Source organism: Podarcis bocagei, assembly GCF_964188305.1.
Source record: "Podarcis bocagei genome assembly, chromosome: 2".
Lineage (NCBI taxonomy): Eukaryota > Metazoa > Chordata > Lepidosauria > Squamata > Lacertidae > Podarcis > Podarcis bocagei.
The window spans coordinates 61,665,037-61,677,551 of record NC_138126.1 but is presented as its reverse complement, the minus strand read 5'-3'; the positions used below and the strand labels follow the sequence as shown (position 1 = coordinate 61,677,551).

General features: G+C 39.1%; 1 protein-coding gene across 1 annotated transcript in view; it reads right to left on the bottom strand.

Annotated features, from left to right (window-relative positions):
• Nucleotides 1–1,349: 1,349 nt before the first annotated feature.
• Nucleotides 1,350–12,515, bottom strand: part of RHOA (ras homolog family member A) — a 32,493-nt gene continuing 21,327 nt past the window's right edge. Inside the window, exons 3-5 of the mRNA XM_081185930.1 lie at nt 6,283–6,403; nt 4,693–4,823; nt 1,350–2,598 (exon numbers count right to left, since the gene is read on the bottom strand). Of these exons, the coding sequence (XP_081042056.1) occupies nt 2,425–2,598; nt 4,693–4,823; nt 6,283–6,403 (426 nt within the window). The 3' untranslated portion in view covers nt 1,350–2,424. The remainder of the gene's footprint in view (nt 2,599–4,692; nt 4,824–6,282; nt 6,404–12,515) is intronic.

Sequence of the window (12,515 nt, the reverse complement as noted above, 5' to 3'; positions counted from 1 at the left end):
GCCTGTGCCGCTCGCAAGACACAGGTAAGCAGCCACCGGGCTCGTCTGGTACTGTGGAGAAGGGAGGGGAGAGTCGGGGTGGGTGGCTTACCTGAGTAAAATGTGTTCTGTTATTTAAAATGCATCTCTGGGTTATTTGTGGGGCCTGTCTGGTGCTCTTGTATGGAATGTGTCCTTTTAAAATGCATCTTGGTTATTTTAAGTATTTTAAATATTGTATTGTTATGTTTATGTTGATTAAAATTGTTCTTCGTTTTAAATATTGTATTGTTTTTCTTGTTTTTTGTGCACTACAAATACAGTATGTGCAATGTGCATAGGAATTCATTTTTTTCAAAAATATAGTCTGGCTACCAACAAGGTCTGACAGTGGACCGGCTCCCTGCTGAAAAAGTCTGAGGACCCCTGCTTTATGGCAAGCAAAATTAGAGCATTGCATGCTTTTGCCACTGGACTGATGAGATGGTGCAGCAGGGAGAAAGGCACAATTAGGATGCTTCCTTTTTGGCAACCCCAAACATTCTCTAGGAAGGGGAGAAGGAAAGTTTGGGGTGATCATTTGTGACCATGTATCAAAGGACAGACATAGCTGAAGACAGATGCAGCAACACAAATTAGAAGCAGTTGCAAAAGTGCACTGGTATTTACATATGCTAAAGCTTTTAGCATATATGGAAAATAATCTGACAGTAGATATGCATTACAGCTCTTTAGTTACCTTATGCGCTTGTATAGTTAAATATACAAACCTGTGCGATAATGCTAAAGAACTTTGACATTTCCCCCTTTAATGTTTTAATGTTGTATTTTAATCTTGTTTTTAAGTTGTATTCATTCAACTTGTTTTTATTATTGCTTGTTAGCCGCCCTGAGCTGGGGAGGGTGGAGTATAAATAAAATTTATTATTATTATTATTTAGGGTGCCCAACTTTTTTTCTCTGATGTTGAGTAACAGTATTTGCTGCATGGTGCGCATTAAGATGACCATTTGCCAGAAACTTTGCTGTGCAGTTATCTTCTCTTGTGTAGACATGTTTTAACCTGGCAATGCAAGCATGGATCCTTCTTGAGGAAAAGGCACTGCTCTGCTTTACCCCACCTTCATACCTGCTTAGGCAGCTTGCTAGGAGTACTGGTATCAAGTTGCCAGCACTAGCCAAGAGCCCAGCCGCTGGATATTCAGGAGCAAGTTACACATCTTCATATTTAAAAGTAGGGTTGTTATATTCTGCTGCTGACAATTATAGACAAAAAGATGAGTGTTGGCTTTCTTTTTAAATTCACTCTGTTCCACCCTGAACACAAGCTTCTACACAGCGAAGAACACAAACACCAGAATACAGGGAGCTTAGAAAACTGCCTTTATTTTATTAGTTGTTGGAAACAGGAAATACAGAAGAGAGTTTAGTTTGCTGCAGAACAGCAAGATGTTCACAGGATGGGAATTTGGCCAGCAGATTAACAAGAAATTGCATTTTCAGCGTGGAGCTGGATTCAGCAGGGGTTAACTTAAAGCTTCTGAAACATTCAGTTACCTTGACTGTAAAACAGCTGCTTTTCCCTTGCTCCAAAGGAGGTATTAAGATGAGCTTTCTGGGCATGTTTAAGTCATACAAATGGGTTGGACAATTACAAATGGGGAAAGGGCATCAATCTCCATTTGACTTTATTTTGCAATACACTATTAAAAAACCCAGAACACCTTACACAGAAGTTACAAGCAACAGTATTAGGAAATCCAATTATACAAAAAATACTACATCTAGGCTGGGGTATATAGATTTATTTTTGGTAACATACATTTAAGTGGCACTAATTACACAGTAACTATAAGGTAACTAACATGAAACCACAGAACTGTCACTTTTCATAGCTGGATGGGACTTTGGTCATTTCAGGATAATCACATTTTCCAACCACCAATTTTACACTTCGGAGCCTTTGAGTACAGAATCGGGGGGGGGGGGGGGGGAAGAAATCAAATGTGAAAATACTGAAGTTACTCAGGACCTCATCCACAGCCATGTCTGTTGTGCCTCAATAGGCTAGAACATGTTAGTTATGAAGTAGTTACAGCCCAATTCTCAGTGTTACCAGCTTTCCCCTCCCCATTTCTAAAAAAAAGCAAGAAGTTAGAGAATTGTCTTGAATTAGCGCCTGGCATATCCTGCAAGTGCAGAGAGAGTTTTGTTAAAGGAATGTTGAAGTTAACCCTTGTGTGCACAGATGTATTTGATGCAGACCGTTATAAAAAAATCATGGTTGGCTTCTAAATACTGGTAGCAAGACTCAATTTTAAATCTCTTAAGTAAATTATAGATAAATGAAAAAGGCTGGTAATCATACACTAAGATTAATAAACAGCACTTCAAAAATTTATCGAGTGCAGGGCGCTGCTTCAGCCATCTTCCCCTGGCCGTGCTTTACAAGAGAAGGCACCCGGATTTTTTCTTGCCACGTCGGGCTTGTAAAGCAGCTCTAGTGGCCATTTCAAAAACTTCCCTCACACCGTCTTTGGTCTTTGCACTGCACTCCATGTATCCAAAAGCACCAATGCGGTTTGCCATATCCCTGCCCTCTTCAGGTTTCACTGGCTCCTGTACAAACACAAAAACAATTAACATCGTTCAAAAGGAAGGAAGACGGACCATTTTGGTTTTTATCTTCAGATGCAAGCCCCTGATTCTCTGCTGCTATTTTGAAGGGAATAAATTTCTGGCAATGCTCTTCTAGCAAAGTGAGGCCTTCTAAAATTGAAGTGAACACTTAAAAATGGTTTGGTACAGTACCAGTAGATTTCATAGTGCAGCAGTCAGTGCAAGTAAGCCATCAAAAACTTGAATCTTAAAACCTACGTTCTATTCCCTGTGGTTCTCTTCTTCCTTAAAGAGAAAAATTATGAGATCATTTATTTGCTGCATTATTCCTCAGTATGTGTAGCAGAAAAGGGGGACTAGATAATGTCCCAGCTACTGCTCAGGTGACAGTTGTTTTATAAGTTAGTGACATGTTGCAACACACATCTTAGTGATTTAAATGAACTTAAGAATTTGTTGGGCTTTTAGAGAAATGTCAGGTATAGATGTGCAGTTTAAAAGGACATAGGAGTCGAGAAACCTAATTTATTCATATTGCAGGATGTTACCAAGAGGCAGATAAATATCTCTGTCTAACAGTGAATCCCTCTGCACCCGTAACACTAGGCTTCCTCACAGTGAGCAAGCATTTTTACTAAAGAAAAGGGCATAAAGTTTTAGCATCAAGTAGTCAATAACGTTTCTCCAACATCTAGAATACTGAAAAAAATACTGAGACAATGACCTAAACTTTAGATCCTAAAGCTGCTCCACAAAGCAAGCCCAGGTAGGCACGATGCCGACACGGAACTTTCCATGTGATGATCTTGCTTTAGAAGCAATCATATTACTGCAGCAACATATGAAATGTCCCTTTGTACCTGTGGCAGTTTTCTTACCACAGCACATTGCTTGCCCAGCTCAGGAAATCTAGTACTGCACTATGGAATTCTGGCGATGGACCAGTATATGCCACTGAACAGTTAGATTTGGCCAGCTGGGTAGAGAGACAGACCAGGGAATGTGCCCACGCCATGAAAAATAAAAATACTGTAAACTATTTGCAATTATACAGTTTTATTATACTTCTGTTTAGTTGTCCAAAGGCATAATAGAATGTTGCTATTTCCAACTCAGGAAAGCCAGGCAGACTCTTCTGTACTGTCTCCTGACAAGATGCAATTACTAGAGATGAATCTTTGAAGGTTTGGTAGCAGGGATGAAATTCATTTAAGGGGGCTTAAATGTGCTGATGGAGGCATGGCTACACTGTTGTCTGGATCGGAGCACAGGCGTGAAAGAGGAGATGCCTAGCTACCTATTTAGCAGGAGCAGTGCAGGTGATTCTTGAAGCTTAGGAGCGCTTTGACAATAAATAACTGAATTTCTAATCATGTGTCCTCAAAAGGGGGGGCCTGCATGTGCTGCGGACATGAAGTGGGCTTTAGCCCCCAAAAGCTTATGCTGTAATAAATGTGTCAGTCTTTAAAGTGCTGCTAGTACTTTTATTTCAATTGCTTTGCTAAAATTACACTATTATCTATCTACTTTAAAGGGTTGATGTGAAGATAAAAATACTCAAACACTTGGGCAAACTTAAAATGCTATTACAAAAAGGAGGATGGCATGGGGGATGATTCAGATGAGAACTCAGGATACCAAATACAGGATCACGGATTGCACCTTGTCTGCACATCCACCTAAGGAAAGCTTGTCCTAGCAGATAGCTGCACACTGGATTTGCTGGGGACCTACATGTAAAGTCTAATGTTTGCAGGCCTGGAGATCCTGATTGTGTCACATGTTCTTTTCACTTTCATTTTTAGGTCAGGCTTCTTTTTTTGCAATTCCAAACCTGGTCTCCTCCCAACAATTCAAAATTGTCGGCAGGCAGGCAAGAGAAAGCCTTTTAATTTTGTTTATTCATCCATCAGTATAGCCATTACACCTTTCCTCCCAGGAGCTCATGGTGGCATTCTTGAGTCTATTTCCCCCCATGTCATCCTCACAGCAACCCTGTGAGGAAGGTTAGCTTGAGGGATTGACCCATGGTCACACAGTGAGTTTCATGGATGATTTTAACAGATACTGCATGGAAATGGAAAAAAGACTTGCCTGCTTCATCTTGGCCAGTTCCCGCCTTGTGTGTTCATCATTCCTCAAATCCTTCTTATTTCCTACCAGGATGATTGGTACGTTGGGGCAGAAGTGTTTCACCTCTGGAGTCCACTTCTCTGGAATGTTTTCTGAAATAAAAAAAACCCTCACATCAGAAAATCAATCTTCAGTCAAGATTAAGGTAACACATGAACTTGCCAAACTGTCAGGGAGGATCCGGGACCAGGGAGATCAAAGATACCAAAATAACTGGAGTAAATTTATTGAATATTTAAAGAATTATTGTAAAGAGGTCAAGACACTAGCAGGATCGACATAATACCTCCAATGTACAATAGTACTAATATGAGAATGATGTGCGTGATGGAAAGCGAATAAATATACCAGTTGTGGGAAGGGAGGGGGGTCACGACTCGGCAGAGTCAAAGGGAATGTATGGTGCTATTACAATTTGTTGGAAAAGAATATGTAAGGAAAACAATAAAAATTCACTTGGAAAAAAAAAGGTTAAGGTAACACATGTACAGCAAATTTCCATGGGAGCTCATTTTCCCATATCCCTCACCAGCCTTACTGGCTGGGCTCTCAAAATGCTAGACACCAGTGTTTAAAGATCCCAAACAAGAGGCCATTTGGGATTTTCCCAGCTGTTAGCAGTTAGTGAGAGCAGTCAGGATCCTCCCCCCTTCCTAGGTGTGATCCTTGCACTGGTTCCAATGGATTCCAGTTTCCATTTTGGCAGCTCTCAAGTAGCTTATCCTAATGGAATATATTTTCCCTCCAACATTCTCTAATTTGGCTAAGACCGAATCCATAGCAGTTTCCCCACCTTCTGCCACCATTTCTCTGCCACTAGTCTGTTTCAGCTAGTAAACAAGGCAGAAAGGAACATTATGAATCTCAGCCTGCTACCATTCCTTGATTTAAGTCACTTGGCAAGATCTGTAGAAGAACGAAGTCTTAAAATTCTCTTTCTGCTGAACCAATGATGAATTTCCATTAATCACTAAACAGTACATTTTGGAGCAAGTTTAGAGTAGTTATAACTGGATTTATGGAAGAAATACTGCCCTTAGAAATATGTATTTTATATTTTTGCATATTCTCTCAAAAGTATGTTCAGCTAAGTAAAACATATTTCCCCCCGTTAAAGTTACAGATACCCTTGGTTAACAAACTATTCCCACGCATATCTGCATTGAAATTGAATAGCATTTAAAGAGAAATGAACTTGCCTCTTGTGGAATAAAATGTGATCAAGATCAAACTTCATCACATCAGGGAAATTAATGTTTCTCCCAGCTCAGTTTTAGACACAGAAACGTTGAATTCTCTAACTGTTTTGTCCTTGACATTAGCCTCCTTTCCTACCGTCACAAAAAACTTGCCTACCTTCACAATAGCAATCTTTTAATACGCTTTGTTCACAGCTATGATTAAGAAATGAGATTCCCTCCCCGAAGAACTAATATTTCATTGAAAACGCAAGTTCTCTGAAGTTTTAGCTTATATATAGTATAGACATCCTGCTAGCTAGCAATGCAGTAATTTAGAGGACATGACATGAATTTAGTTTTAACTACTTACCTAAACTATCAGGACTATCAATTGAAAAACACATAAGTATAACGTCGGTGTCAGGGTATGAAAGAGGCCTAAGTCTATCATAGTCTTCTTGTCCTGCTGTATCCCATAAGGCCAGCTCCACCTACAGGAAGAATAAGGGCATTCAGTCAATAAAAGAAGGTACCTTAATAGATAAGGCTTGTCAGGGTGGTGTTAAAAGTTCTTGTCCTGAGATTTCAGAGCATGTCCCTCTCCATTAAAGCACTCTCTCATTTAAAAAGAAATAATACACTGTTCCATATGCTACTTTCAACAGTGGTGAGAAGAGCTGTGCAAGGAGCAAAGGCCTTTTTTATATTGGCCCTGAGCAGATTTCCAGAGCTTCTCTTTGAAAAAAGAATATCCACCTATTTGCTCGGTCTCCGCTAGTTAGAAAAAATGGATTTGAGTGTTTAGCTGTATTGCTCAGAGTTTCACTGTTAGCAAGATTTTATAAAACTGCATTGCCGATTGCAGGTTTCGATTACTACCAAATATGACTGTGATAATAGATGTTTGCTTGAAGTACCTTACATTAAAGGAAATGGGGGAGAATCAGTATCAATTGTATTTTTATAAACATGAACATAAAAAGGAATTGCAAGTAGGCAAACAGAACTGGGCCTTTTTTCTGGACACACCCCCCATCCTAAATTATGGAACTCGGTGCTGAGTGATATCAGGCAAGCCAATCTTTGATATTTTCAGTCAGCCTAAATTCATTCTGGCTTCTGGAGGTTAATTAAGGATGCTGATCATTGGGTTACAGTTTTAAATGACCATTTTGTCTTATGCTGTTTTATAGTTTTTAGATATAATTGAGTATTTTGAGTTTTATGAATGTTTGACTGAAATATGGTTAATTGTAAACCACTTTAAGTCTTGCCTAAAAGCAGGATAAAAGGTTTAAAAAACAAAAGAAAACCCACAAACAGTTTCAGTGCTTTTAATTCTCTTTTTTTTTTTATAAAATTTTTATTGGTTTTACAACATTTCTAAGAAAAACAGACAAACACAAAAAGTGACAAACATACACGAATAGTTTCAAACATATTTTCATAAACCTCTTTTCTTGGACTTCCCCATACCCCCCCTCTCTGCATCCCAATGTCCATATTTCAACTAGCAACTCCCAATTGTTACTTTCTAATCTCTGTCAACTTAGTCCTCTTTTATGATCTAGCCTTGTATCCCTGTACCCTTTTGCTTCTGGAAACCACAACATTTTAGCATTCATTAAGTTTATAGTGGTCCTTAAGATAGCTTTTAAATTTTCTCCATTCTTCTTCCACCGTCTCTTTTCGTTGATCACGGATTCTGCCTGTCATCTCGGCCAGTGTCATATAGTCCATCACTTTCATCTGCCATTCTTCCAAAGTGGGTAAATCTTGTGTCTTCCAATACTTTGCGATGAGTATTCTTGCTGCAGTTGTGGCATACATAAAGAAAGTTCTATCTTTCTTTGTCACCAATTGGCCGACGATGCCCAAGAGAAAGGCCTCTGGTTTTTTAGAAAAGGTACATTTAAGTACCTTTTTCATTTCGTTATAGATCATTTCCCAGAAGGCCTTTATCTTCGGGCATGTCCACCAAAGGTGATAGAAAGTACCTTCAGTCTCTTTACACTTCCAACATTTATTATCGGGCAAATGATAGATTTTTGCCAGCTTGACTGGGGTCATGTACCACCTGTAAACCATTTTCATGATGTTTTCCTTTAAGGCATTACATGCCGTAAATTTAATACCGGTGTTCCATAACCATTCCCAGTCAGCTGACATAATGTTATGTCCAACATCCTGAGCCCACTTAATCATAGCCGATTTAACTGTTTCATCCTGTGTGTTCCATTTCAACAATAAGTTGTACATTCTAGATAAATTCTTAGTATTGGGTTCTAACAATTCGGTCTCTAGTTTTGATTTTTCCACCTGGAAACCGATTTTCCTATCCTGTTTAAAAAATTCCATTATTTGGCGATATTGAAACCAACTTTCTACTTTATGCTTCAATTTCTCCTGACTTTGTAGTTTGAACTTATCTCCATCCTGTTCTAAGATTTCCCAATACTTCGGCCATCCGACCTCCATATTGAGTTTCTTCACTGCTTTGGCCTCCACTGGTGACACCCATCTAGGGGTTTTATTTTCCAATAGGTCTTTATATCTTATCCAAACATTAAATAATGCTTTTCTAACAATGTGATTTTTAAAGGTACTGTTAACTTTGTCATACCAAAGATATGCATGCCAACCGAAAGCATTATTGAAACCTTCCAGATCCAAGATGTCCGTGTTCTCGAGGAGCATCCATTCTTTCAGCCAGCAAAAAGCTGCTGCCTCATAGTACAATTTTAGGTCCGGCAGGGCAAAACCCCCTCTTTCTTTAGCGTCAGTCAGTATTTTAAACTTTATTCTGGGTTTTTTGCCCTGCCAGACAAATTTCGAAATGTCTTTGTGCCACCTCTTAAAACATTCCATCTTGTCGAGAATCTGCAAGGTCTGAAACAGAAATAACATTCTAGGCAATACATTCATTTTAATTACTGCAATTCGGCCTAACATTGACAGTTTCAAATTTGACCATATTTCTAGGTCTTTTTTAATTTCTGACCAACATTTTTCATAGTTGTCCTTATACAAATTCACATTCTTAGATGTTAAATAAACCCCTAGGTATTTCACCTTCTTGACCACAGTCAAACCTGTTTCCTCTTGAAATTTCTCCTTTTCCATATCTGTTAGGTTTTTCCCTAAAACTTTAGTTTTTTGCTTGTTCAACTTAAATCCAGCTACCTGGCCAAATTGTTGTATTATTTCTAGGACCTTTTTCGTACTAGTGCTTGGCTCTTGCAAAGTCAATACTAGGTCATCTGCATACGCTCTTAACTTATAATGTTTAGCTCCGACCTGCACACCTTTGACCTGCTGGTTATTTCTTATCATACTCAGCAACACCTCCAGAACTGAAATGAAAAGTAATGGGGAAATTTGGCACCCCTGTCGTGTTCCTTTTTCTATCTTAAGTTCCTCAGTCACAACATTATTTACAATCAGTTTAGCTTTTTGTTCAGAATATATTGCAGCCATACCATTCTCAAAACCCTGGCCTACCCCCATCCCATGAAGATTCTTCCTCATAAAACTCCAAGAAATATTATCAAAGGCTTTCTCCGCATCCACAAAGATCAATACTGCTTTAGTGTTTATATTCACCTCCAGCTTTTCCAAGATGTCTATTACATTCCTTACATTATCTGCTAGGTGTCTTTTAGGGAGAAAGCCTGCTTGGTCTCTATGAATCTTCTCCATCAAGACTCTTTTAAATCTTTTTGCCAAAATGTCTGCAAAAATTTTGTAATCCACATTAAGCAGTGATATTGGGCGGTAGTTCTTAAGTTGGGTCTTTTCAGTCTCTGACTTTGGTATGAGTGAAATATATGCCTCTTTCCACGATTCAGGTGCCCTTTTTCCCTCAAGGATCTCATTACAAACTTCTCTTAGTGGTTGAATCAACCATTCCTTCAGCGATTTGTAGTATCTGGAAGTCAGTCCATCTGGTCCCGGAGATTTGCCCAGTTGCATATTCTGAATGGCAGCCTCTATCTCTTGTTCTGAGATTCTCTGGTTCAGGTCCATCTTACTTTGATGAGAGATGTTTTGTAGTCCATATCTTCCAAGGAATTTGTCTATATCTTCTTCATTTTGCGGGCCTTGAGTGTAGAGTTTTTTGAAATAACTTAAAAAGCAATTTCTAATTTCATTGGGTTTAGATATGTTCTTTCCATCCACCTCTAGGCTTGTAACTGTATTTAGTTTCTGCCTTTTCTTCAGTTGCCATGCCAAAAGTTTGCCACATTTATTTGCTGATTCAAAAGTCTTTTGCTTCATTTGCTTTATCTTCCATTCAATCTCTTGGTTCATCAATTCCATATATTGTGTTTGATATAACTTGATCTCTCTTAAAATATCCTGAGACTTTGGTTTCGTTCTTAATTTCCTCTCTCCTTCCTTTATCATTTCCAAAATCTTCTCTTTTTTCTCATTTTGTTTTTTCCTCTTTATTGAATTTTGTTGAATCAGAAATCCTCTCATAACCGCTTTACTTGCGTCCCAGATCACTCTTTTCTCCACGTCGGTCCTCAAATTTATTTCAAAATAGTCTTTTAGGGTCTTTTGGGCCTTCGTGAGAATCTCCTTATCTCGAAAGAGGGTGTCATTCATTCTCCATCTAAATTGACCAGTTATTGTGAGTTTCATCTCCATCTTCACGGCGTTATGGTCGGAGCAAGTTTTTGGGCAGATTTCCACTTTCTTAATCTTTGGAGCCATTCCACTAGTAACCCAGATTTGATCAATTCTGGTCCAGGTCATCATTGCTTGGGAGAAAAAGGTTCCCTCTCTCTCCAGAGGGTTCCTTGTTCTCCAAATGTCTATCAAATCCATATTTTCAGTCATTTCGAAAAAAGTCTTAGGGAGTCTCCCTTCTTTGGTGACTGTTAGTCTTTGTGCCTTGTCCATATTAGTGGAGACCACGCCATTCATGTCTCCCATGATTATCATATTGTAATCCAGATAGTCCATCAAAATTTCATGAAGTCTCTTAAAGAAGTCAGATTTGCCTTCATTTGGTGCATAAATTCCAACAACTAGGAATTTTTCTCCTTGTACTTGTATCTCCACAGCCAGATATCTCCCTTGTTCATCTTTGAATATCATTTTTGGAGTCCATTTCTCCTTCACATATATTACCACTCCTCTCTTCTTTACTTTGTCTGATGAAATAAATTCTTGTCCTAGCCTTTTATTTGTAAGTAATCTCCTGTGGGCTCTGGTTATGTGAGTTTCTTGTAAACATATCAAGTCCAGTTGTTCTCTATTCAATATATGAAATACTTGTCTTCTCTTCAAAGGCCCATTGAGCCCATTACAATTCCAGCTAAGGAATTGCAGAGCCATCTTGCTATTTTCTTAGGGCTCCTCCAACAGCTCCAAGTTGTTGCTCTTCTTCTGATGGTGGTGGTTTTTGTCCAATCGAGAGATTCAGGATATCCAGTGCTCTCCTCTGTTCTGCAAGTACGTCCACAGTCCCCTTCTGTAGGTCCTCCTGGTATCTTGCCAAAAATTTGTCTTTATCTTGAATTGTCTTTATTTTCACTTTCTTTGCCTTGTAGTCAAATGACAGTCCTTGTGGGAACTCCCACCTGAAGCGGATAGAATTTTTCTTTAGCAAAAGAACCAAGTCCTTGTAGAAGTTTCTTAAATCCAAAATGTATTTTGGTATGTCTTTAAAGATCTGTACAGCTGAATTTCCAATTTGCAAGGCCTTTTCAAAGTGTAGTCCTAATATTTTATCTCTTTCCTCCTTGGATCTGAGTGTAATCAGACAATCTCTCGGTGTCTTTCTATCTTGCTTTTTACCCAGTCTAAAGGCAGTCGTGATTTTGAATTCGTCTTCCTCAAGGTCCCAGCAATCCGCAAACTCCCGTGTCAAATATTCCACAAGGTTGTCTCTTTCATTCTCCGGAATCAGTCTTAATTTTAAGTTTCTCTCTTTCCTCTGTAACTCCCACAAGGCCAAAGTTGCATCATGCTCATAGACCTTCTTGGCAAGCGGCTCTAATTTCTCCTGTGTCTCTCCAGCAGTGGCTTTGGCCTCTTCGGCAATTTGGCGCGTGGTGGCGTTTTCCTCCACCAATTTATTTATAGATTCTGTATTCTGATTTAATCTTGCTGATATTTCTGTTAATTTTTGTGTGTTCTCTGAAGTCTGTTTTGTCAAAGACTCCAGAGTCTGGTTTATCTTGAGCAGGGCTTCTGTCACAGCTTCCATAGAAACGGCTGCTCCTTTGTCTTGTCCTGTTGTTCCTGCTAATCCGGCTGTTGCGCCTGAGATTGAGCCTCTTTTCTTTGCCTGTTGCAGCTGCAGCTGTTGTTGTTGTTGTTGTTGCTTAATCTTGGCTCTTGTAACTATCTCTTCTTGCGGGCCACTCATGTCAAGGTCAATTCCCACGGGATTTATTCTCCCTTGGAAAATTCCACTGTCTTAGGCCGTGCCAAACTTTACTTTATCCTCTAGAGGGAGCAAATCAAAATGGCCATAGAACGAAATTTCCAAATACAAGAACAAAGGAGACAGTCCAAGATGTAAAAAAAGGAGATTAACACAGTCAAAGTCAATGTTGCTAAAGACTTATAACTTCAAATTGCCACAGT